The sequence below is a fragment of the Saccostrea echinata genome, unplaced genomic scaffold (genome assembly GCF_033153115.1).
Source record: "Saccostrea echinata isolate AGI-Se365-2 ecotype Australia unplaced genomic scaffold, CSIRO_AGI_Sech_v1 ptg000009l, whole genome shotgun sequence".
In the NCBI taxonomy this organism is placed as follows: Eukaryota; Metazoa; Mollusca; class Bivalvia; order Ostreida; family Ostreidae; genus Saccostrea; species Saccostrea echinata.
In genome coordinates this window covers 8092569-8115773 of record NW_026889758.1, presented here as the reverse complement: position 1 = coordinate 8115773, position 23205 = coordinate 8092569, and the positions used below count along the sequence as shown (strand labels likewise).

The following is a 23205-nucleotide window of genomic DNA, read 5'->3' as shown; positions in this document are numbered from 1 at the left end:
AATCTTTTCACCCGGAAAACTTACTTTAGAGTACGACCCCCCCCCCCCCCCTCGGAAAATTGGCTGTAGAGTAGGATTTCCCCCTGGAAAACTGGCTGTAGGGTAGGATTTCCCACAAGGAAAAATGTTTCTAGGGTAGGATTTCCCCCACGGAAATCCCATTTCAGATTCAATTTTTCGGGTGGGAAATCCTACTCTGTGTTACTAACAGTCATAGAGTGCGATTTCCCCCGAAGCCATTTTTCCCCCAATGAAATATCATGGCTGTACTTAGGGAGCGACACATTGTTACAAGTGTCCCTTCTTCAAATGGAGACCAGTTCCTCTGAAACATACGACATATGAAAAATTAAAATTTTAAATCTCATTTTTCTCAGTAACTTTTGAAGCATTAAAATTTTAAATTTTCATCTGGTGAAACTCGTTTCTGAAAAAAAAAATGGTACAATGTAATCGGTTGGACAAATTTTCAACTGTATCCATGGAAACAAAAAGGAATTTTACTTTAAATTGATTTTTTCCAATTGTATTTCAAACTACATTTACATATTATTGATATGTATGTGTCTCTCTAAGTTTCTGGGCCCCGTTTTACAAAAGAACTTACGACTAAGACCAAAAATTTTAGCTCATTTTAAAATTTTGCAAAATTCCTGATTCTGTTCAAATTTGCTACGTTAAATATCTCTCAACATTCCGTTTTAAATTTCTTGTAAATTAGAAAGTTATGAGCAGAATTAAATTTTGGTCTTAGTCGTAAGTTCTTTTGTAAAACGGGCCCAGGTGTTTAAATATCCAAAATAGCTGCAGTTGCCATGGAACCAAAAATGTGTAAAAGATGGGAAATCCTACTCTGAGAAAGAAAGAGGGGGAATTTGGCTCTATTGTGAGATTTCCCCTACGGAGAAATCCTACTCTAGAGTACAGATTCCAGGGGGGAGCTGGCTATGGGAGAAGTCCTACTCTACAAAACCGGTATTTCATTGTATTGGATAACTTCCTGAAGGGGGGGGGGGTATATAAAGAAGTTGTCTTCCATTATGGAAAAATGTAATAATATATCATAACGATTAAACATTTATACCTTCATATCAGCCATCTCTAGAGATTAAATATGTTTACTCTCTACCGGCCTGGTATTTTATCTACGGATCGGTGCTATTTACAAAGGGTTTGTAAAACGCTAAAAATTATATCATTGATAGGTTCCACATTTTCTAAAACCTAAAAACAAAACAGTATAAGAAACATTGCACGTGCAAGCTATAGCAGAAGTATTCCCCCACTCACCCACTCGACCCCAGCAATGTAATACCGGATTTGAAAGCAGAAAGTAAATGCCCTCTCAAAGTTTTGCAAAATTTCAATTTTTTTAATATTTACACATTTTTAGATCCATGGCGACGGCGGTTTTTTGGATATTTAAACCCAAGAAACAGAGAGAGACATCTACACATCAATATTATGTACATGTAGTTTGAAATTCAATTCGAGAGAAATCCAGTCAAAATAAAATTTCTCGTTCCTGTTTCCATGAAAAATGCTATTTAAATTTTCAATTTTCATATACTTGTATGTTTCCATGGAACTGGTCGCTATTTTGAAAATTTTAAATGAATCCACAACTAGACTTTTTGATTATTTTTTGTGAAGTTTTATTAAGATTGTTTACTGCGAGATCAACTGTAGAAAAATTATATCAGAGGGACACTTGTAAGAACAGGTCGCCTCCTCCTCCTCATACATTGTATTTAAATACAGACATATTTCATAAGGGGGATAGTTCTGGTGAATTACACAGAGTAAGATCCCCCCGGAAAATTGATTCTGATGTTCGATTTGCATTGGGGGAATCCTACTCTCTAGAGCTATTTTCGGGGGGTACGTTGGGGGTTCTATACTTAGAACCACTGAGTTTTTGGGGGAAGATCTTACAGGGGAAAACTTACTTTCAAGACCGGTACTGAGATATACAGTACTTGTGAATAGTGTAACCTGTCCACAAAGTTTTAGCAAAATTGGAGAGCCTTGTATGGTTTTTACCAATAAATATGAAGATTTATTTGAAAATATTAAAATGAATATTCTTCGTTGTTTTCACAGAGGACTGCTTCCAGGTTCAGAACATCCACCAATGCCTGGGATGTTTTTATCATTCGACAAACCACCAATGCTGTTGTCCAACCAACAGATGACGTCACTGTGAGACAGACTTATGTGCTATAAAGATCAACATTACATTCAATAAAGCAATTAATAAATGGATTCATATTATTCTTAGAACCTAGCATGTGTACTGGTGGAAAGGAAAATAAATACCAATGTAGGAGTTACATGAATATTATACCCATTTTTGTATCTTTTACGTAATACAAATAAAGTAACTCAAAATACTTTCTAGTTAGCTTTATTTGTAATTTACAAATTATGTTATACTAGGTTAAAAACATACATCTCACATTGCTGGGGTTTTGCAATCACTACTGAAATATCACGGCCGCTGTTGAAATAATTATTTCTATAATGGCTTTTTAATGAAGAATTGGCAAGTTCTTTTTTAAAAAAAAACCGTTAAGGTTCTTAAGAACGGGATGGTATGTGGTTACCAGTGGAACCCTGCTGCTATAATTGATTTCTCTTTGTATTGCATAAGGGTTTGTCTGCCGATCCCTGCCATTTCATTAATAGCGGTTTGTACGGTGTGGGCTTCGTAGCCTCTCTTGGATGAGAGGGACTATAGTAGATTGCTCTCTTCCTAAAAAAAAGCAGCAGAGGATGAACAGATGCGGTGGATTCTGGAGGCTAGACCCTTAAGCACACCCTTGAATGTGTGTGGGGGGATGTCAGCTTGTCGGCATGAGATACATGTAGGAATAAGTGGGTTTCGTGTAAAGACCGAGCTCAGCTTTGCCAACAATCAGTGGATCCTCGAGATGTTGTTCCAAGAAAATCTTTTTAGAATTGGATATTTCTACAGCGAATTTACTAGTAATTGATCGGTGGAAGGAAGATGGCAAACGAAATAAATGCCTCGGGTGTCTCGCGGGACACCATCCATTTCATCTATATAATCAATGAAACATAACCACATCAGGGGCCTAAACGGTGCCTGAAGTAACAAGTTACGTTCAAGTCTGCCCATGAAAATATTGGCAGAAGACGGGGTCATTTAAGTGCCCAGAGCTTTGCCATTGACTTGCAGGTAATGTTCTCCATTAAACATGATGATATAATTTATTATAATTGAGAACATGTTCAAGGAGCTTGGCGAGGGGCTCAGTAGAAGGAATTTGTATAGATCTACTGTCTCAGACTTCTCTTAAGACCTCAATACTCTCAATTATGTAAACTGCACTTTACCAGAGTACAGACCAGACGTATTTCACAGAGGTCCAGAATTGTTTCAAATCATTTTTTTGCTCTCGGTGCAACGCAGTCAAAATTTAGCTTTATTTTTAGAAAGGATAAAATAACCTTCTTTGTCCTATTGATTTGCAAAAGTTTAATTTCATATTGTAGTGAAGTAAAACTGCTAGCGCTGTTATTTATTGACCGTATCGTTTTCAGTGGATACGTGTTCTCGTGGGCTTTTTAAAAAAGATGAAGATAAGACCATCTTTAAAAAAAAAAACTGGTTGGTTGCCCTCTCCCGACCGACTGGCTACAAATGTCTCGAGTCAAATCTAAAAATGTATCCAGGCAAACAAATTCAAAGAAATGTGGTCCCCCGCTTTGATGGGATGCCATTGTTTATGGCATATTGTGTAAAATATGAACGCCCTATCATATGTCATTCAAAAGTAATTACCAAAGTTAAACATTTTTTGAAAATTAGGTCAAACATCAAGGTCAAGGGGTCAAAAATCATAATATGCTCGGAGACATCTTGTCACAGATAATACACATGTCAAAAAGATGACATTTTGAAAAGTAGGTCAAATTCAAGGTCAAGGTTACAGGGTCAAAATTCATAGTATATTTAGAAAGGCCTTGTCACAGGTAATATACATATTTAACATGAAAGCCCTATCTTTTTTCTTTCAAAAGTTATGACCAATTTAAAGTAATGTTTAAATTTTTGAAAAGTAGTTCAAACTTCAAGGTCACAGGGACAAAAATCATAGTATATTTGGAAAGGTCTTCTCACAGGTAATGTACATGTGAAATATGAAAGCCCTCTCTCTTCTCATTCAAAAGTTATCACCAAGGTAAAAGTTTTTGTGACAGACTGACAGACGAATGAAATTTAATGTCCCCTCGTGGGGGACAAAAATTGAAAACCGAGCAGCAAAGGATGAGGGCGCATTTGATTAGATTCGGCAGGAATCTTGTTGCATTTGAAAAAGTGAACATTTCATTGATCCGTCAAACGATATTCTCGAATTCTACTGAAATATCGGAATTCTATTATATAGGAAAGGGAAAGGGAAATATTTTCCCGTTTTTTTTTGCATTTTGGTTTGCTAAAAAAAAATATGCCATGAAATATTGCTAGAGGAGTCATTTGGCACAAAATGGTACAATTTTAAACACATTTTTCTAAAATTTTCAATTTCAAAGTCATCTCTCCACGATTTTGTGTGCATTTTAACTCAAAGAAATGAGCAGTCTTTTTTTAATGGAGAGAAGACCCAGGAACTATAATAACAAGAGGCCCAATGGCCTTAACGGTCACCTGAGTACAATATAACAATTTAGAGGATCCATAAACTGATAAATGAAGCTTTAAATGTTGCCAAAAAGCAAGAAAAATAGTATGATAAGCATCAACAGAATAATTGGTATAGCATCTATCTGTCCCCCATTTAACACTATTACCATGCAGACTATTAACAAAATGTCTATTTTTAATCCCAAATTACTACTTCTCACATTGGTCTCTGATAAAAATACCCTTGCATACTAAAACTTTTACTCTGTTTGCCTCGAATATGCCCAGAAGCATAGAAGATTTTCAAAAAAATGCATGTTCACTATATAATTAAATAAATAAAAGCCCCCCCCCCCCCCCACACCAGAACATCTTACCCAGGAGCCATGAACTCACAATTCTGGAAGAAGAACTTTGCTTTATTACCAGTAGTAGAAAAAATATTTTGAAAGAAATTATGCATTTTCACTATAAAATCAATAGAGCCCCCCCCCCCCCCTTCACCAGAACCCTGACCCAGGGGCCATGATTTTCACAATTTTGGAAGAGGCATTCTTCCTTATCATAACTATGCACTTTCTTTATTTGAATAATACCCAGGAGCAGAGAAGATTTTGAAAGAATTTATGCATTTTCCCTATATAATCAATAGAGCCCCGCCCTAACAGCAGAACCCTTCACCCAGGGGCCACGAAATTCACAATTTCTGAGGAAGCAGCCATGCTCATCATAACTATGTACTTAGTTTATTTAATATCCAGGAGAGAGAAGATTTTCAAAGAAATAATGCATTTTCACTATATATATCAATTGAGCCCCACCCTGACACCAACACCCCGACCCAGGGGCCATGAAATTCACAATTTTGGAAGAGGCAACCATGCTCATCATAACTATGCACTAAGTTAGTTTATTTAATACCCAGGAACAGAGAAGAAGATTTTCAAAGAATTAATGCAAATAATCAATAGAGCCCCACTCTAACACCTGAACCCCTGATCCTGGGGCCATGAAATTCACAATTCCTGAAAAGGCAGCCATGCTCATCATATCTATGTTCTTAGTTAGTTTATTTAATACCCAGGAGCAGAAAAGAAAAGATTTTCAAGGAATTAATGTATTTTCACTATATAATCAATAGAGCCCCACCCTAACACCAGAACCCCTGACCCTGGGGCCATGAAATTCACAATTTTGGAAGAGGCACACTTGCTCATCATAACTTTGTACTTAGTTACTTAATTTAATACCCAGGAGCAGAGAAGAAGATTTTCAAAGAATTAATGCATTTTCACTATATAGTCAATAGAGCCCCGCCCTAACACCAGAACCCCTCACCCTGGGGCCATGAATTTCACAATTTTGGAAGAGGCACTCTTGCTCATCATAACTATGTACTTAGTTACTTTATTTAATACCCAGAAGCAGAGAAGAAGATTTTCAAAGAATAAATGCATTTTCACTATATAATCAATAGAACCCCACCCTAACACCAGAACTCCTGACCCTGGGGCCATGAAATTCACAATTTTGGAAGAGGCACTCTTGCTCATCATAACTATATACTTGGTTAGTTTATTTAATACCCAGGAGCAGAGAAGAAGATTTTCAAAGAATTAATGCATTTTCACTATATTATCAATAGAGCCCCACCCTAACACCAGAACTACTGATCCTGGGGCCATGAAATTCACAATTTTGGAAGAGGCACTCTTGCTCATCATAACTATATACTTGGTTAGTTTATTTAATACTCAGGAACAGAGAAGAAGATTTTCAAAGAATTAATGCATTTTCACTGTATAATCAATAGAGCACCGCCCTAACACCAGAACCCCTGACCCTGGGGCCATGAAATTCACAATTTTGGAAGAGGCACACTTGCTCATCATAACTATGTACTTAGTTACTTTATCTAATACCCAGGAGCAGAGAAGAAGATTTTCAAAGAATTAATGCATTTTCACTATATAGTCAATAGAGCCCTGCCCTAACACCAGAACCCCTGACCCTGGGGCCATGAAATTCACAATTTTGGAAGAGGCACTCTTGCTCATCATAACTATGTACTTAGTTACTTTATTTAATACCCAGGAGCAGAGAAGAAGATTTTCAAAGAATTAATGCATTTTCACTATATAATCAATAGAGTCCCACCCTAACACCAGAACTCCTGACCCTGGGGCCATGAAATTCACAATTTTGGAAGAGGCACTCTTGCTCATCATAACTATATACTTGGTTAGTTTATTTAATACCCAGGAACAGAGAAGAAGATTTTCAAAGAATTAATGCATTTTCACTATATAATCAATAGAGCACCGCCCTAACACCAGAACCCCTGACCCTGGGGCCATGAAATTCACAATTTTGGAAGAGGTACTCTTGCCCTTCATAACTATGTACTTAATTTGTTTATTTGATACCCAGGAGCAGAGAAGAAGATTTTCAAAGAAATAATGCACTTTCACTATATGATCTATATAGCCCCACCCTAGCACCAGAGCCCCTGACCCTGGGGCCATGAATTTCACAATTTTGGTAGAGGGTTCAATGCTTATTACAATCATGCCAACAGTTTGACTGCTTGATGTCCAGGAGTAAAGAAGAAGTTTTTTAAAGATTGCATTAATTTTGGTGGTTTTAGCCCCACCCCTCAGGCCCCAGGGGGGCAGGGACCATGAAATTCACAATTTTTGTTCCCCTTCACCCATAGATGCTATATACTAAATTTGCTTGAAATTGGTTCAGCAGTTCTGGAGAAGAAGCTAAAAATGTTCAAAAGTTAACACACGACGGACGACGCACGCCGACGGACAAAAACGGATAGCAATAGGTCACCTGAGTGACTCAGATGACCTAACAAATACCCCCCCCCCCCCCCAAAAAATCCCATTTTGTAAATGCACTGCTTCATCGTTGTTTTAAATTCACATTCAGCATGTTGCATCTATAACACAGTTGTGTATGTTACAAGTCCATAATGGTGAGGAACTGATAAGCTTTGGTTCGATCCACACATGGAGCTTTTTTTTTTAAAAAACAAACAAGTAGTTTGTCAGTTTGTAAATTATCTCCACATTTGCACAATATGAATTATGCATTGTACATATATAGTTGGTAAATTAATGCTGAATGTTAATTTACAAAAATAACATAAAAACAATGTAAAAAGCTACAATATTGCAATTTAATGAATAATCATAATGAGAAAATATGCATATAAAAATATCAGTTGTTAAAAAAATAACAGATCTTTATATTAGAATAACAAGTTGATAAGTCATGGTGATATATGATGCAATGTCATGTACCACAGATTATAAACTGAGAGAGAAAAAAATTGCCATTGACCAAGGGAATGTACAGCATGGCACACACTGCCTTCCTAACAGCAAAATAAAATCTAGAAATGGAATTTTTTTTATTGATTGATTTACTGTTTTAAAGCAGTTAACTTCTTCTCTACAATGTACAGTTATAAAATTTCAAATAGGTTTCATTTCTGATTTTTGTTGAATTTTAGCTCTTAAATACATCATTGTATAGCCCTGTGGATTTCACTTGAATTATACAAGTGAGATTTGAGACATTATTCCTTAGGAATTCATGTATCATATAAAGCATTCACTCAAAAAAAAAAAAAATTTAAAAGTTCATATCCTAGCATACAACTGTAACACTGTCTTGCTTGCTTACTATATATTTTTTTCTATTAAAATATTTTATACTAACAATTGAGAATAAACTTCACAATGTTTGAACAAAAGTAAAAAAAAAGTCTCCCTATGAAGTTTGAGGTAAACTCCAATAAAATTCTCATTTACTTTGATTAAGAATATAATACGCTTTTGGTTTATCCCGAGAAAAGTGATTTCAAAATTCATTTTGAGGGACGGAGAAAAATGCATAGAGGTGTTGAACAATGGATCTAGCCTTGATATAAAATAGATTTCCTCACAAGCACCAGTTGTTGATTGATAACAAGAAACTTCATAGAATAAAACAAATAATAACAATTATGACCTCTCCAACAATAACAAGACTTGTAAAATATATCAACAATACAATGTTCAAAGCTGAACAATGTTGTATCTACAAGAACAACTTTTCCAAAGTTTAATTCTTAAATTAAAAACAAATTCTAATTCAAGTTTTTGAGCTCAGTTCAAAGAGATATTTTTATATAATAATATTTGCTTTATAATCTTGCTGGTAATCTACTTTCATTTTCAATTTCTGAGATATGTACAAGTACACTGCCTACAAATACAGAAATCTTTTCAAAGTAATTTTCTTCTTTCTCGAATTAAAAGTTTGCTACATTGTGGATAAGATAATAAAACTGATATATATGTAACTGAGAAAAGCTAGCATTATACATGTAACAGACAGACTACAAAAAAAAATATTATCGATAAAAGTTTGATACACCCAAATCACATGTATATCACTTAAAACAATGCCAATGAACATGGTATTGACATCTGTTTTATTCTGCATAGTCTTTTATAATGTATTTTTAATCCTGAAGAGAATCGGAGATCAGACAGTATTGGTCATGTTCAAGTCACTAATCCAGGATTTAATAAAGTCATTTTAAAAGTTTCCTACTAAATACTACAAAAGGCTTACTGATCATCAGATTTTTTTAAACTAGCATTTACTTTTCTAAAACATGAATATCACTTAAACAAGTTTCCAAGAGTTGCTTGCCCTTTTAATTCCATGGTTAGAAAGAAGTCCATTCATACCTTCCACATTACATGCCATTACCTACTGGAGATGTGTCTTCCTTCACCAGTCAGATTGTGGATATCGAAAGGCTACATACATATCACATCTTTTCTATGTAATTGGCAGGAAACAGTCCCTCCTTACCTCGTAATCGGCCCCTCCACCAACCTGCAGGATCTAATAATAAAAACAGATACTCTATGAATGAACAATTTCTAAAACGAGGTAAGTTATTGACAAACAAATTGATGAAATAGGAATATCAACAGTCTCGTTTAAAGACATCATTTCGTAATATCTAATAATACAAACAGATACTGATAAAAAAAGGCATCATAACATAGCTAGTTCTGTCTAGGATTTACTGAATGAATTTAATAGATACCCAAGTTATCTGTAAAACATGGGTTGGGACAGTTTACACTTTATAAACCAAGAAGTAATTTATAAAATTGTAAACTGTTCTAACCCTGGTTATAACTTCGGTAGTTATCAAATTTACTCCTTATACACGTAATTTAATTTTCTAAAGCAATGTAAAAAAACCATTTTCCCCTCAAAATGACTTCACATTGTATAAAATTTAAATGCAACGTCAAGCAGATTGATGCATTTTTGACTTCAGTCATATTGTGACGTACAAGTTATATGATGTAAACTAATTTTTTCAGCCAATCAGATTGTGCATTATTATCAAACGGGGATTTATTGACCTTTTTTGGTACCGATTCCTGTACCCTTTCAACTGGGGATTCGAGATTCAATAAAGTAGCAACATTCTGAAATACTGATGACATACATGTACATGAATGATGTATTGCAGCAGTAGCTGTAAAATAAATCCCCTTTATTGTAAGCTTATCCTCTATTTTAATCTAAATGAACCTGTATAATCTCAAAATTTATAATTTCTTTTATAAAAACACTGAAATATTAATCTGCTTTTAATGTGGGAATGTTTCCTTCATTTTGGGACACAAGATGCCCATGGGCTGCAACACTCACTTGAGTCAATGTGGTCCTGTTGTTCTTCATTAGCAATTTTTTTTCTGTTATATATGTGTATATTCCTAGGTTAAACTTTGATCCCTGTTGTGACCCCAACCTACCCCCAGATGTCATGATTTGAACAAACTTGAATTTACACTATCTGAGGATGCTTCCATATTTATACGACTAATCATGGCTTTGCTGTTCTTGGGAAGATTTTTAAAGATGTGACCCCATCCTACCTCTGGGGGGTTATGATTTGAACAAACTTGAACTACACACCCTGATAATACTTCCATATCAATATGAGTAATTCAGGATTTGCTGTTCTTCAGAACATTTTAAAAGATATTTTTCCTGTATATCCATTTGTAAAACTCTGATAATCCATTGTGCCCCCCTCCCTCCAGGCTCATGATTGTAACAAGCTTTAATCTGCGATACCTGAGGATGCTTCCACATCAATATGACTAATCCAGACTTTGTTCTTGAGAAGGAGATTTTTAGACTTTTTACTAAATATCCTATGTCAAACTTTGATCCCCCATTTTGGCCCCATCCTAATCCTGGGAATTTATACTATGTAATAAAGGTTTCACATTATTTTCAACTGTTTTGGCCCAGTGGTCTTTGAGCTTTAAACTCAGGTGAAGTTAACTTTCAATTTGGACACAATCCTTTTACCAGACCTGCATGCAGTGGATACTAAGCCTTGTGAAATCAATATTAAATGAAATTTATAAAAGCTTACAATAGTTTTTTTTTATTTATTGAAAAGAGTGTTTGCTTTGTCTCAAACTGAAAATTAATTTTAGAAATTTGATCCTCTTCAAGAATATTGCCTATTTTGTTACAAAAATCATTTAATAAAGTAAACAGCATATAACTTCTGGAAAACAATGCAAGCTTATACCGACTTCCTGATTTGACAGATAAAATATAGCAACAACAGAATATCTAACAGAATATAGAATGTATTTGACAAAATGAACATTTATTTACCAGTCAAATACATGTATGTATCTGTCATTGTGACACAAAGCCTTGTAAACCTACCCTCTTTGAGGATTTCAATGGTATCTCCCTCATTGAAGCTAAGCTCATCTGTGTCCTGAGCATCATAAGCATAAAGACAACGACATTTAGGTAGACTAGGTTTGGGTTTCTGGGGTGGGGGTTTGGGTCTACCTGCCCCTGGGGGTGGAGGCTTTCCCCCAGACTTCCTCCTCTGGACTCTGAAAGATGAAACACCAGAAATCAAATTATTTTATCTAACATCAAATATACTGTTGTAAAAGAGACTTATTTCAAAAGAAATTGAATAAATAAACTAATATGCTTTAAGTTTTCAATACAGTGGCGCCTCGTTAATCCGGACGCCTCCGTCCCCAACAAAATCGTCTGGATAAGTGAATCACTTCTTAAAAAGACGTACCCTCTCAAAACATGTACATATGAACATAGTGGTATCAAATGTGAAGGCAAAGAAAACACCTTTATTTTACCTTGACTTATTGATTTTATTTTTATAGTTTTAAAAGCAATAATTAATATTTAAAAAAAACTTCTTTTTCTAACACAAGAAACTTTACTCGCCTTCTATTTGACGTGTAGTTACATGGGCTGACCAAATTTTGATCTGCTACTGTTTTATTTCGGCACATTTTTTTAAATTTATTCAAGCTCATATTAAGTAGAACTGTTCATTATCACCATTGAGAATGTTCAAATGACTAACCGCGTATATTCACTACATAGGGAAATAAGTAACTAAACAATGTAATCAGTGTACATATTGCAAATATTCAACGCAAACACAAGCCATATTCAGGATTATCAATACTTTTTCTAAAAACTCTAAGTTATATACCTTGAAAAAACGTGATCGGCATTTATAACTAATGCCAGTTACGTATTTCTTAGCGCATTAAATAGAAATATATTTTCTTGAATTATGTATCATAATAAATAGTCTTATGAAAAAAAAAAACCGTTTCAAATGATGTACGTTTTGAGAATTGGAAAATCGTATTTTGATAAACTTACGCATCTCAATACTACAACGAAATCTCGTGATTTATTATTCAGTAAAAAAAAAATTATTTACAACTCTCCAAAATTCTCATAAATTTATAAACCGTTAGCAATTTATTGTATTCTGAACGGATTTATATTTAATTAATGCACAGTATAAGCTAAATTCTTCGGGCTTTATGATATAAAAGACGTGTGTTTTATCTGAGGTAAACACACGCTAATTATAGACGCTATTGTTTAGAGGTCACAGGTAACCGCCTTCAAACTGACTCCACGGACAATGTTTTTACAATAATTATCACTACTGCAAGAAAGGTGTGAAAAGTCGTTCCTCGAAAAATTACCGTCCGGATAAACGAGTCATTTTTCTATGAAATTTTACGTTTTGTAGTAGAAATTGACCGTCCGGATCCGGAACGTGAATTTCCGGATTAATGAGACAGAATAATGTGGAAAAAATCGGTTCCCAGAAAATATCGTCCGGAAGGTGAAGCGTCCGGATTATTGGCGTCCGGATTACTGGTGTCTGGATTACCGCGGCGCCACTGTACATGCAAACAAAATATAATAATAATTTAAATATAACAAAAACGTTAAAGCATTGTTATTTTTCATGCCAACTAATAAGCAGTGACAACCTAGCAAATATGCTACTCAGCAATTGATAAGAAAAATGAAGGTTGTCAGTGGCAAAACTGTACATGTATCTGTGCTGACCACGTTAAGATGAGAACAATATAATTCAAGTCAAATGGTTTTCCATCCCCCACCTCCCAACAGCAATTTCAAGCAATCTCTTTGAAGTGCAAAAACAAACAACCATTGGCAAATTCAAATATTGTGTCCTTATCTTACAACAGAAATCACATCCTTTAAATTATTTGACCAAAATGGAATCCCATAATATCAATCCATGATGTATATAAAACAACAAAATTCAAATTTATTTGCAAGTTCCCCTGCAAGACCTAAATAAATATCTATATTCATTAAAAGAACGAGGTAAACAAACCCTATTTTTTCCTGACCTGCCAGGGATAGAACGTTACTGAAAAGGAAGTAGTTTGTAGGATTGTTAAGCTGAATGTTAGCAATAAAAAGATTGATTATTTCACACAGTACACAGTATTAATTTTCACAACTCTTGTGTAAGATAGAGAGGTGTTGCTACTACGTGCACATCTGACATTATATTCACTCAGAGTTAATAATTCAAAATTTTACCTCCACTTCAAAAATTAAAAAAAAATCTAATTTAAACTATGAATTATTGTTAATGTTTATAATAAAATTCATTTGGGTGCATCATTAAGGTTTACCTTTTAAAGCTTTCAAATCTGAATTTTTCATGAAACCCATACTGTGATACATGCAACTATTTAGAAGAGCTTTCTACTGAATGTGAATGTGATCTATTAATTTGCAGTAAAACAGCTTTATAATGTAGGTGTCTGTATTTGTGTGACTGTATTTTTCTCAGTTTGCCAAGCATATTCTAAAAAAAAGCATGAAGTCTAATCAAGAATGTCTGCCTCCTTTATACTCTAAATCAACTACTGAAGAACCCTTGTTGTGTGAAGTATATAAACTCATTTAAAAATATCCAGTATGTTCACTGTAATCATCAAAATAATAAATTTAAAAAACAAACAAACAAACAAAAAAATCTAACAACAAAAAAAAGAAAAGAAAAAGAACAGGTGAGCAACATAAAAATATACTTCTTTGTTAATACTTTAACAAAAAAAAAGTTCATTAATTTTTGAATGACATTAATTTGTACAGTGGGGTGCAGAAACTGGTTTCCTTAAAACCATGCAACAAACACACAACTTACTGTGACGTCATTCTTTCCTGGTCTAACTTGGCTAAAATTCTACAGAACAACGGAACCATTGTTATTAGTGTTTTAGTGTTATATTCCTTCAGCAGGGGGAGATAAGTATGTTATTTCTGCTCAGTCTCTCTAGGTGAATATTTATATTTGTTCTATCATCCTTTCACCATCTATTGGGGAACTTTGGTATAAAATTATACTGAGTGATGACTATTGAATGAATTGAGAACATTGCTTATCAAAACAGATTTTTTTTATTTTTAAAAGAAATTGACTTCTTCATGTTTTAGTGAGTCTGGAGCTGTTAGGCTTATTATTTAAGTGTTACGTGTGAGGTAAACAGCTTTAAATGGTAGATCTCACAGAGTCTCCAATAATACAACTGTGCTTACTAAAACATCAGACCTTCAACTTCCAAATACATGTACGTTACCGAGTATCTAATTTGTTCAGGAAGCGTCATGCAGTATGTCTTCTCACAAACTTACCCTGCCTGGCCAGCTTCTGGTGTGGCCATGAAGTTATTGTTTATTGGGGCATTCTTCTTACTCCTCCGTAGAACCTGTTGGAATCCACCCTGAGGCAGTGAGGGGGCATGGTCACTATTAAGGCGAGATCGCCGCTTTCCTCCTGATAATGAGAAATCAATCAACATTGTAAGCATTAATTTAACATTATACAACAAGAAATCATTATGGTTAAATTGTGAAATATTGTACATGTATGTATAATTCAATAAAGCATAATCCACAAAAGATGAATGTGTTCAATTTATCAACAGACTAGGTTAAATGTCAGAAGTATACTCCAAAGGGTATGTGTAATTTAACCATCTACTCCTTCATGCTACACATGAAATTTAATTGTCCCTCTCTTTGAAGTTTGAAATACAGTACATACATGACAGTCAAATAAGTGACAAAAATTGTCAGCCCCAGCATCATAATGGTGAAATATTGCCAATTCAAAGCAAAGCATTAACATCAACACATTCAAGGCTTAAAATTGTACCTATACATGTACAGTAAAACATACAGTGAAGTGCAAGAGATGAACAAATTTGATTCATTATAAAATTAATTTGTTAATTATAACAGATAATTTCATGATACTTTTTAAACCTACAGGTAATGAAAATCACTCTGCTACACTGTAGATTCCTTATTTTACACAAGTACTTAATATTGCCAAATGACTCTCAGACATAAAATTTCCTGAACTTTTATATGATAAATGCAAGTAATTTTATTTCATGACTTAGTGCTTCTTGCAGACTTACTCAATAAAAAATTCCATGCAAGAATCATCTAAAAATCTCACCAGAATTACCTGTGTTTGCAATGCAGAATTAACTTACCTCCCATATGTGGTGGTTCTGACCCTGGTATGGCTGGTGGAGCAAAGTTTGGTGGAGGTCTGGTAGGGGCAGGCCTTGAGGGGGGTCCTCTTTGTGACCCCGCCCTTCTAGATCTCATGCTGCCATTACTGACTGCCATCTTTGTCTTCCCAGGACCTACATACAAATTAAATGGAATAATCAAACATACACACATCTGTTCATTTTCCTATTTAAAGGAGATGATTCCTGGAGTTACTTTTGCTCTGTTTATTGAGAAAATTTCATTATAAATCAATGGCACCCACATTATTCTTTAAAAAAAAATGTGGTGTCAAAATAATCGGACTTGATGCAAAATCTGAGATTATGGAACTTCATAAAAGTTACACACTTTGCTAATTAATCCTGGCCTATGTATGGTCATGTGTTCTCTATAAATGATAAGAGGGTAGCTGTAGCTGTAGCTGAGTACAGAATAACTGTGGTCCTACACCCTGGATAGTTTGATGGTGTCTAAATGAGTAGCTACTTGCATGTTCTTGGGTAATCTGGATTGTTTTTCCCTGATGGACTGAGCATGGTCATAATTACTTATGCATCGCCAACTTCTTGGGTTATCTATGCCTCAAGGACTGGTGGTTTCCCTGACAGATTGAGCATGCTTATAACACTATATACTTATGCGAGTGCTTGGAAAATCCTGGCCTTCTAGAAACACTTAGCATTTTCCCTGATAGACTGAGAATAGCTATAACACTAGTTATAATAATATACCCAATGGTGTAACACTAGAGGGATATATAATAAATTTATCATTATAACAGTAACTTTATACAAAGAGCTGTATCACGTTTTGTTGATAGGTGCCTATCATTATGAGAGAATGACAATGGCTTTAACACTAGTTACTTACGCGAGTCCTTGGGTAATCCTGGCCTTAGAGACTGACAATGGCTATAACACTAGTTACTTACGCGAGTCCTTGGGTAATCCTGGACCTATGGAAACAGTCAGTGTTTTCCCTGATGGTTTAAGGATGGCTATATCACTTGGTTGGGGTAGCCTCTGGAACTTTATCACCCTAGTTCCACCTCCTCCCCATCCTTCTTTCTTAACAGGGAACTCAATTCTAAAACAACATTATCTTATATTATTCTCAATATTTTTAAAAATAATACATTCATATTGAAGGGAAGACTACAGTAACTGTATTTTTTTCATGATAATCCAATATTCCTTTTCTCTATGAGAATTTTTAGAATGCAAAATACTATAAAAGCAGAAATATTCATTGGGGATTAATTTTTGTATGACTATATATCAAATATGGTTGATTTTGAAACGACAGAATTTAATGTCCTCAAAACCTTTGTAGATGACAAGTCATAAAATTTTATCCCCCCAAAAATTTGTGCTTCTACAGTAATAAATGTGTACAAAATTGTCATCAGTTGTTTATCATGTAGATTACAAAGACAAATCTAATAAACCACTGGAAGAATCGCAAAAATAGACCTAAGCAAAATAAATGTAACAGCCTTTTGGAATATTTTTGAAAAAATTGTGATACAAAGAAAAAACTATAAGATATTATTTCTACATCAAGGGTGATGTGATTTTAGCTGAGAATTTATTATATAAATGTTAATACATCACCTTGTTGGTATACAACTGCAGTATACTATTAATTTTTACTTTTATTCCCAACTACTTCATATGTTGCCATAAAAGAGGTATTTACTCATTTACTAATGGATCAAGAACCACAAAAAATACTTACACATCTGAAAAACTTATTGGGAGCTCTCTGTTTGTTTTCTCCTTGTATCTCTTTTTCAAGGTCATGAGAAATTCTGTTTTAAACATGGACTCTAACATGCTGCTGAAGTCATTTTCTATATGTATCACAAATATATCATCCTGGAAAGGACTGGAATCATAAAATACAAGAGCTGTAATTAATAATCCTGCATCTTAAAGTATCTCAAACTCAAGGGGGCCGGAAAAAAAAACTTCAAGATATCCAAGGATTCAAGACATTGAGGGTAAAATACTGAAAGAATAAGTGTTTGGGACTTCCAAATAAGATTTGACACATCCATGGTATTCGAGATATCAGTGTTTGAGCTAAAGAAGTTTAACTGTATGTCTGTGTCTGTCAAATTTATATACCATTAGCTACCATTTAGATAAGTTTTTGCTTTCTAGAATGTACCAGCCATTATGAATTTAAAGACATACAAAAAACTTTTGACCTGGAATACACATTGATTTTTTTAATTCAATTTTATTTCATTTTATTTATTTATTATTATTTTTTTTTTTTTTTTGGTTTTTAAAGAATATAAAATTTCAATTTATTTAGAATGCAGACAGAATTAAACAGATTTTTAAGATTAACAGATGTTACACTTGGTCTACATATTAACAAAATACATGTTCTTTTTAAGTAGAATTTTTCCTTAAATTATCCTTCATGCCTAAAATTGAAAAAATAAAAACTTGTCCAAATTCCATAAATAGCAAAGTTGTATGTTCATAATTAAAGACCCAATAGAAAGGCAGTGAGAACATAATCAAAAAGAAGGGAAATTACTCTTTCACAAGACATGGTACTGTTGGATATTTCAAGCACATTGAGTGAAATATCAGAATTTAGCTACCATTAATCTTTTTAAATATCAGTAGTATGTCTCCCATAGCATCACTCACCTTAAGCACACCTGTTTTATACTTTCTAGTGGAATGTCACGTTTTAGAACCTCTATCATTTTCCCCTTGTCTGGACCTTTTTTTACCTAAGAAAAATGTTCAAGGCCTACATTTCATCCAAAATGTAAGAAGCAACAACTTTGAAAAGAATATGTCTTATTTTTCCTTCTCATTTTTAACAAAAATTATTCAATTTTTTTAAAACATGTCAAAGTCTGAAAGCAACAATTCATTCAAAAGCAGCAATCGATACAAATAACTATAATTGAAGAAAACATTCTCAAATCTTTCATCTCGACTTACTATTTCCCTTCCTATTAAATAGATCTTCTTTGCTGTTAAAAGAAGATCTCTCTTGGCAATCTGCCAAAAAAGGAAAAAAATGATAAAATTTAATGAAAAATAAACTCTAGTTCCCTTTTTCTTTCAAGTACAAATTAGATAGTGAGAAAATATCAGGATATTCTATAAATGATAATGACTTAAAGAAAATTTAACAGTGATAATTTTTTAAAGACTACAAACAGCAAGAAAATTAAAAAGAAGGTCACTCTGACTACAGTACAAGTAGTAAGTACATGTAGCAATACGCCATACAATACCTTGAACCTTCTGTCAAACTTCAGCACAGTATCAGCAAACTCAATCCTCTCTCGTTTGCCAACAAATGTACGTAATGCTGGATTGTCCTCCATTCCCAGGTAGTCCCCGACAAAGTTCCTGTTCAAACTGTGTCTTCTTCTCTCCTTCTTGTTCAACAAAATGTCCGAGGCTACATAAAAGGTATACAAGCTGATTTTTAAAAGCATAATTTTCCTTTACTATGGAAAAGTTAATTTATTTAGAATATATAAAGTGCAAACAAGAAGTTCCTTCATTTCTAGGCAAAGCTTACTACATTTTGAGTTTGTATATATCATAATACCTTATTGAAACTCAATTAACCTACTTTGCTTTCACTTGTAGATGACTTAAATAATTTTACTGAACATTTGACCATTTAATGAGTCACAAACCTTCTTCTCGTAATTTATAGTACATTTTCCTGGCATGGTATTTCCTGTAGGCTTTTTGGATGACCCGAGCATAAGAGTCAAACTTTCTTTCTCTCATCTCTTCCAGTAAAAACAACTGAATGGAATACATGACAAACAATGTTAATTCAGTCTTCAAAAAAAAAATACACATGTACTTATCAATTATCAAATTATCAAATATTATCAAAAATTATCAAATACAATGCATCCAGGAATCCTCAAATTAAAAGATATTTCCTAAATGAAACAAAAAGTGTTGTTTTATGTCTAAAGTACTTACCGATTCTGGATTTTTGATGAACACCTTGGTGTGCCCTAGCTGCCATTGGTCGGGATCCATGTTGACATAGTTCATCAAGTGTTTGATTCCCTGTCGTGGATCACCTCGCCACTGAGGCCACGTCTCCGGGGTCAAAATTGCATACCTTGTCAAAAGATTATTCTTAATATGTTTGTGCAAAGCAAAAATAGCAATGGTTAAATATGACCATAAAAAGATTTAATCATTTTTTAAACTCTGACATTTAAAAAAGGCCCATATTTGACTGAATCATCTAATACCTTCTCAAGAATTTGGAGAACTCTCTCCTGAAAGCAAACCCTGCTCGTCTGACTCTGATGTTCTCCTTCAGTCCCAAATACTCCACTTGATGTTTCACCCTAAAGGTCAAGAACAGAAGAAAAAAACACTATCACAAAAGAAATGAATTGGCACATGGATTTTCAAATACACTCTTGATAAATAACAAATACATGTACTCTCTTGATAATTTGCAAAACGGCACAATGTACCATAGTCAGCTAAAAATCAACAGACTGAGTAAAGTTTCGAGAATATCTCCCTTAGTGCATTCTTTAGCTGAGGAGGGGAGTTTTTTTCCCACATAAACCAGCAGATGGGACAGTTATTTATATTGGTTTTGGTACATCATTGATATGCGGGTCTATCATAACTGTTTGTCCAAGATGCATTCATCAACTTGAAAATTATTGAATTTATTAATAAGTACAATTTTTTTTTCTCGACCAAAAATGTTTTTTCAAAAGAAAGACAGATCAGGCCAGAGAAGAGACATGGATCTCTTAGAAATACACAGGCATCTGATCACTGCATACCAACTCTTTCACATATGATAATTTCAAAGAGTCCACTAACTCTTTAGAAAAAAATTGTAAAATTAAGGAAGCATTGTAGCGATTCTTTTGTTTTGTAGTACCTTAGTTGAAGAAGATTTTGTGAACATGTATATTAGAGCCTAATAAAACTATCAAAATCAACACTGCTTGACATTATTATCTATCTATCATTTTAAAAATGAATTTTAAAAGCCCTGGTTCATTGTTCATTTATTAATGCACATTGTGTAGCATCAATAACATCCTGCTTTTGTGCTAAGATGGATGCTATTTACACCTCTATTATTTGAAAGCTACAATCTCAAAACTTGCCTATAGTTTAGTTCTAATGGGCTTTGGGGTAGGGGGTATGTCAGGGTTTGATTAATATTAGGTTGGCCAATTTTTAAATGCAAGTAATAATACATGTATTGTAATCTACATAAAATAAGATCTACTGAGAGAAAGATGAGAAATATGAAGTATAAGGAAGCCTTCATGCCATAAAATCATTTACCTATAACAAAAATTTTAAACTCCAAAAAGTTCATCGGACATGCAATTTGCCTTATCAAGTTTTAATTCAGTCAAATTTTTATATCAGATTACCGAGGATATGACAAACTTACCTGCTGTCTTCAAAATCTCGAGGTTTCTTAGTTTCATTTGGTTTAATACATCTTATGTAGTGTGGTGTACATTTCATCAATGTATCCACCAACTTGTTAGCCTGGGTCTGAAAAAAAAAATCCAATATTTAAGAAATCCTTTGTGGGCCAAAAATAAAATCTCTTAAATTCTATCCCATCAATTCAAAGAACAGATATTCTTTGGCCCCAAAAAATTAATCCACAGTTTCTCAGACACCGCTGCATCAGGTCAAACTCAACCACATTGAACTGACATTAAAAAGGGAAATAATTTTCTATTTTTCCAAGTTGAAAAAGAAAATTATGCCCCTTTTCATACCTGCTAACAGAAAGACGTTTTTATTAGATACACTATATATTTTTGTTAAAACAGTATTTTAGGAATAAACTTTAGAATTCATCAAAAATGTTTAACTTTATATAAAAGAGACCTGCCTGCCGCATTGAATTTTGAAATTTCTGGCCTGAGAAACTAAAGATTATTTTTTTGGCCTTAGATAAAAAAATGTCTTGTGCAGATACTATTTAGCAATGCAAATTATATTTTTTAAAATAGAGCTCTCTTTTGCAATCACTTAAACACATGTTAAATTTATATCAGTAATCACTCTTTGTCTTGGTTGGTTAAAATTCTTTAACTGTTTGATCATTGGTAAAGGATGTAGGCACCTTAATTTTACTGGAAGCTGTGGATGGTCTCCCTTTGGTTTGCTGACTAAGATCTTCTGGGAACAAACTGACTAAGAACTCACTGTAACAATACAACATTTACTAGAAAGTCACACAGCAAATTAACTGCATTAATAGTTACCAAGCTTCAATAAAAAAATATTGACAACAAATAATATACCGGAACATATATACTAATCTTTATCAATAACAAGGAATAGAGATGTACATATAATTATTCATCTAGATCTAGTTAATGCTCATATACACAATGTACATTGTATAGTAATCTGTTAGCTTGTTCAGATGCTATACATGTACAATGACAATTAAAACAACTCGATCCTTACAACTATATCTGGATGTTTTGGAGGTACAAATACATGTATTACAAATTCTGGAGAAATTTTCCATAAATTAACCATCCACTACCAAGTTTTTCCAGGTTAATCTTTATTTATTACATGTACTGTATAATTATAATTATCATTAGTGCATTTGCTATTACATTGCTCCTTCTTCCTATTTCCAACTTCTGGAGATAGATTAGTTGTAAATTAAAGTGCACTGCAAGTCAGTTGCCAGTCCCCATTATCCATTGTTTTGTATATAAAAAAATCTTGTATCTACAACATTGTTGAGTTTTAAACAAACTAAAAGTACAGAAAAATTTTGCATACTTCTCAAATTCTTCTTAAAATACAAAAAGCTAATGAAATCATGTGGAATCTTTTTTAAAAACTCCTTTAAAGGGGCCTGGAAACAGTTGCATTGTTTTAATATATTTTAAATTTCTATGCTTATTCAAAAATAAAACCAGTTAAATGAATTGAACTTACAAGAACATTCTTATATTTAAATGACAACGACATTTCTCTTTACATCACATCAAACATCTGTTTTTGTAAACAAGGCACAAGCTCTGTTATTGTTAATGTTTACGATTCATAACTCTATCATATTTTACGTCATGATATTATACAGAAAATTTGAGAAAATATTAAATTTCAAATCTGTGTCTATGCCCCTGTAAAACAGAAAATTACAATATGTAATGAATTTATAATGAAGTGTAAAATAGAAGTTTACTTCTGACTGGATTGCATCAGCATGACTAAATCTTGGAACAGGACATCTCGGTTTCTTTCACAAAACCCATCAGCATCATAGGACACCTACAAAGCATTCAAGTTCTCTGTAGCTTATAACTTAACAGGATGAGGAGAAATCATAGGACATCTACAAAAGATTCAAGTACTCTGTAGCTTATAACAGGGTGAGGAGAGATCATACGACACCTACAAAGGATTCAAGTACTCTGTAGCTTATAACAGGATGAGGAGAGATCATACGACACCTACAAAGGATTCAAGTACTCTGTAGCTTATAACAGGATGAGGAGAGATCATACAACACCTACAAAGGATTCA

At 33.7% G+C, this 23205-nt stretch overlaps 1 protein-coding gene across 2 annotated transcripts in view; it reads right to left on the bottom strand.

Annotated features, from left to right (window-relative positions):
- Positions 1 to 7819: 7819 nt before the first annotated feature.
- LOC133181718 (unconventional myosin-Ie-like) overlaps positions 7820 to 23205 on the bottom strand; it is a 34784-nt gene continuing 19398 nt past the window's right edge. The window contains exons 15-30 of one of the 2 annotated variants that reach the window (XM_061316281.1): positions 22865 to 22950; positions 21776 to 21857; positions 21086 to 21192; positions 19902 to 20000; positions 19621 to 19765; positions 19320 to 19434; positions 18906 to 19075; positions 18607 to 18666; positions 18304 to 18389; positions 17372 to 17521; positions 16566 to 16720; positions 15610 to 15765; positions 14741 to 14882; positions 14253 to 14291; positions 11435 to 11613; positions 7820 to 9565 (exon numbers count right to left, since the gene is read on the bottom strand). In XM_061316281.1, the coding sequence (XP_061172265.1) occupies positions 9489 to 9565; positions 11435 to 11613; positions 14253 to 14291; positions 14741 to 14882; positions 15610 to 15765; positions 16566 to 16720; positions 17372 to 17521; positions 18304 to 18389; positions 18607 to 18666; positions 18906 to 19075; positions 19320 to 19434; positions 19621 to 19765; positions 19902 to 20000; positions 21086 to 21192; positions 21776 to 21857; positions 22865 to 22950 (1848 nt within the window). In that variant the 3' untranslated portion in view covers positions 7820 to 9488. The remainder of the gene's footprint in view (positions 9566 to 11434; positions 11614 to 14252; positions 14292 to 14740; positions 14883 to 15609; positions 15766 to 16565; positions 16721 to 17371; positions 17522 to 18303; positions 18390 to 18606; positions 18667 to 18905; positions 19076 to 19319; positions 19435 to 19620; positions 19766 to 19901; positions 20001 to 21085; positions 21193 to 21775; positions 21858 to 22864; positions 22951 to 23205) is intronic. The other variant, XM_061316282.1, reaches the window with a different exon arrangement.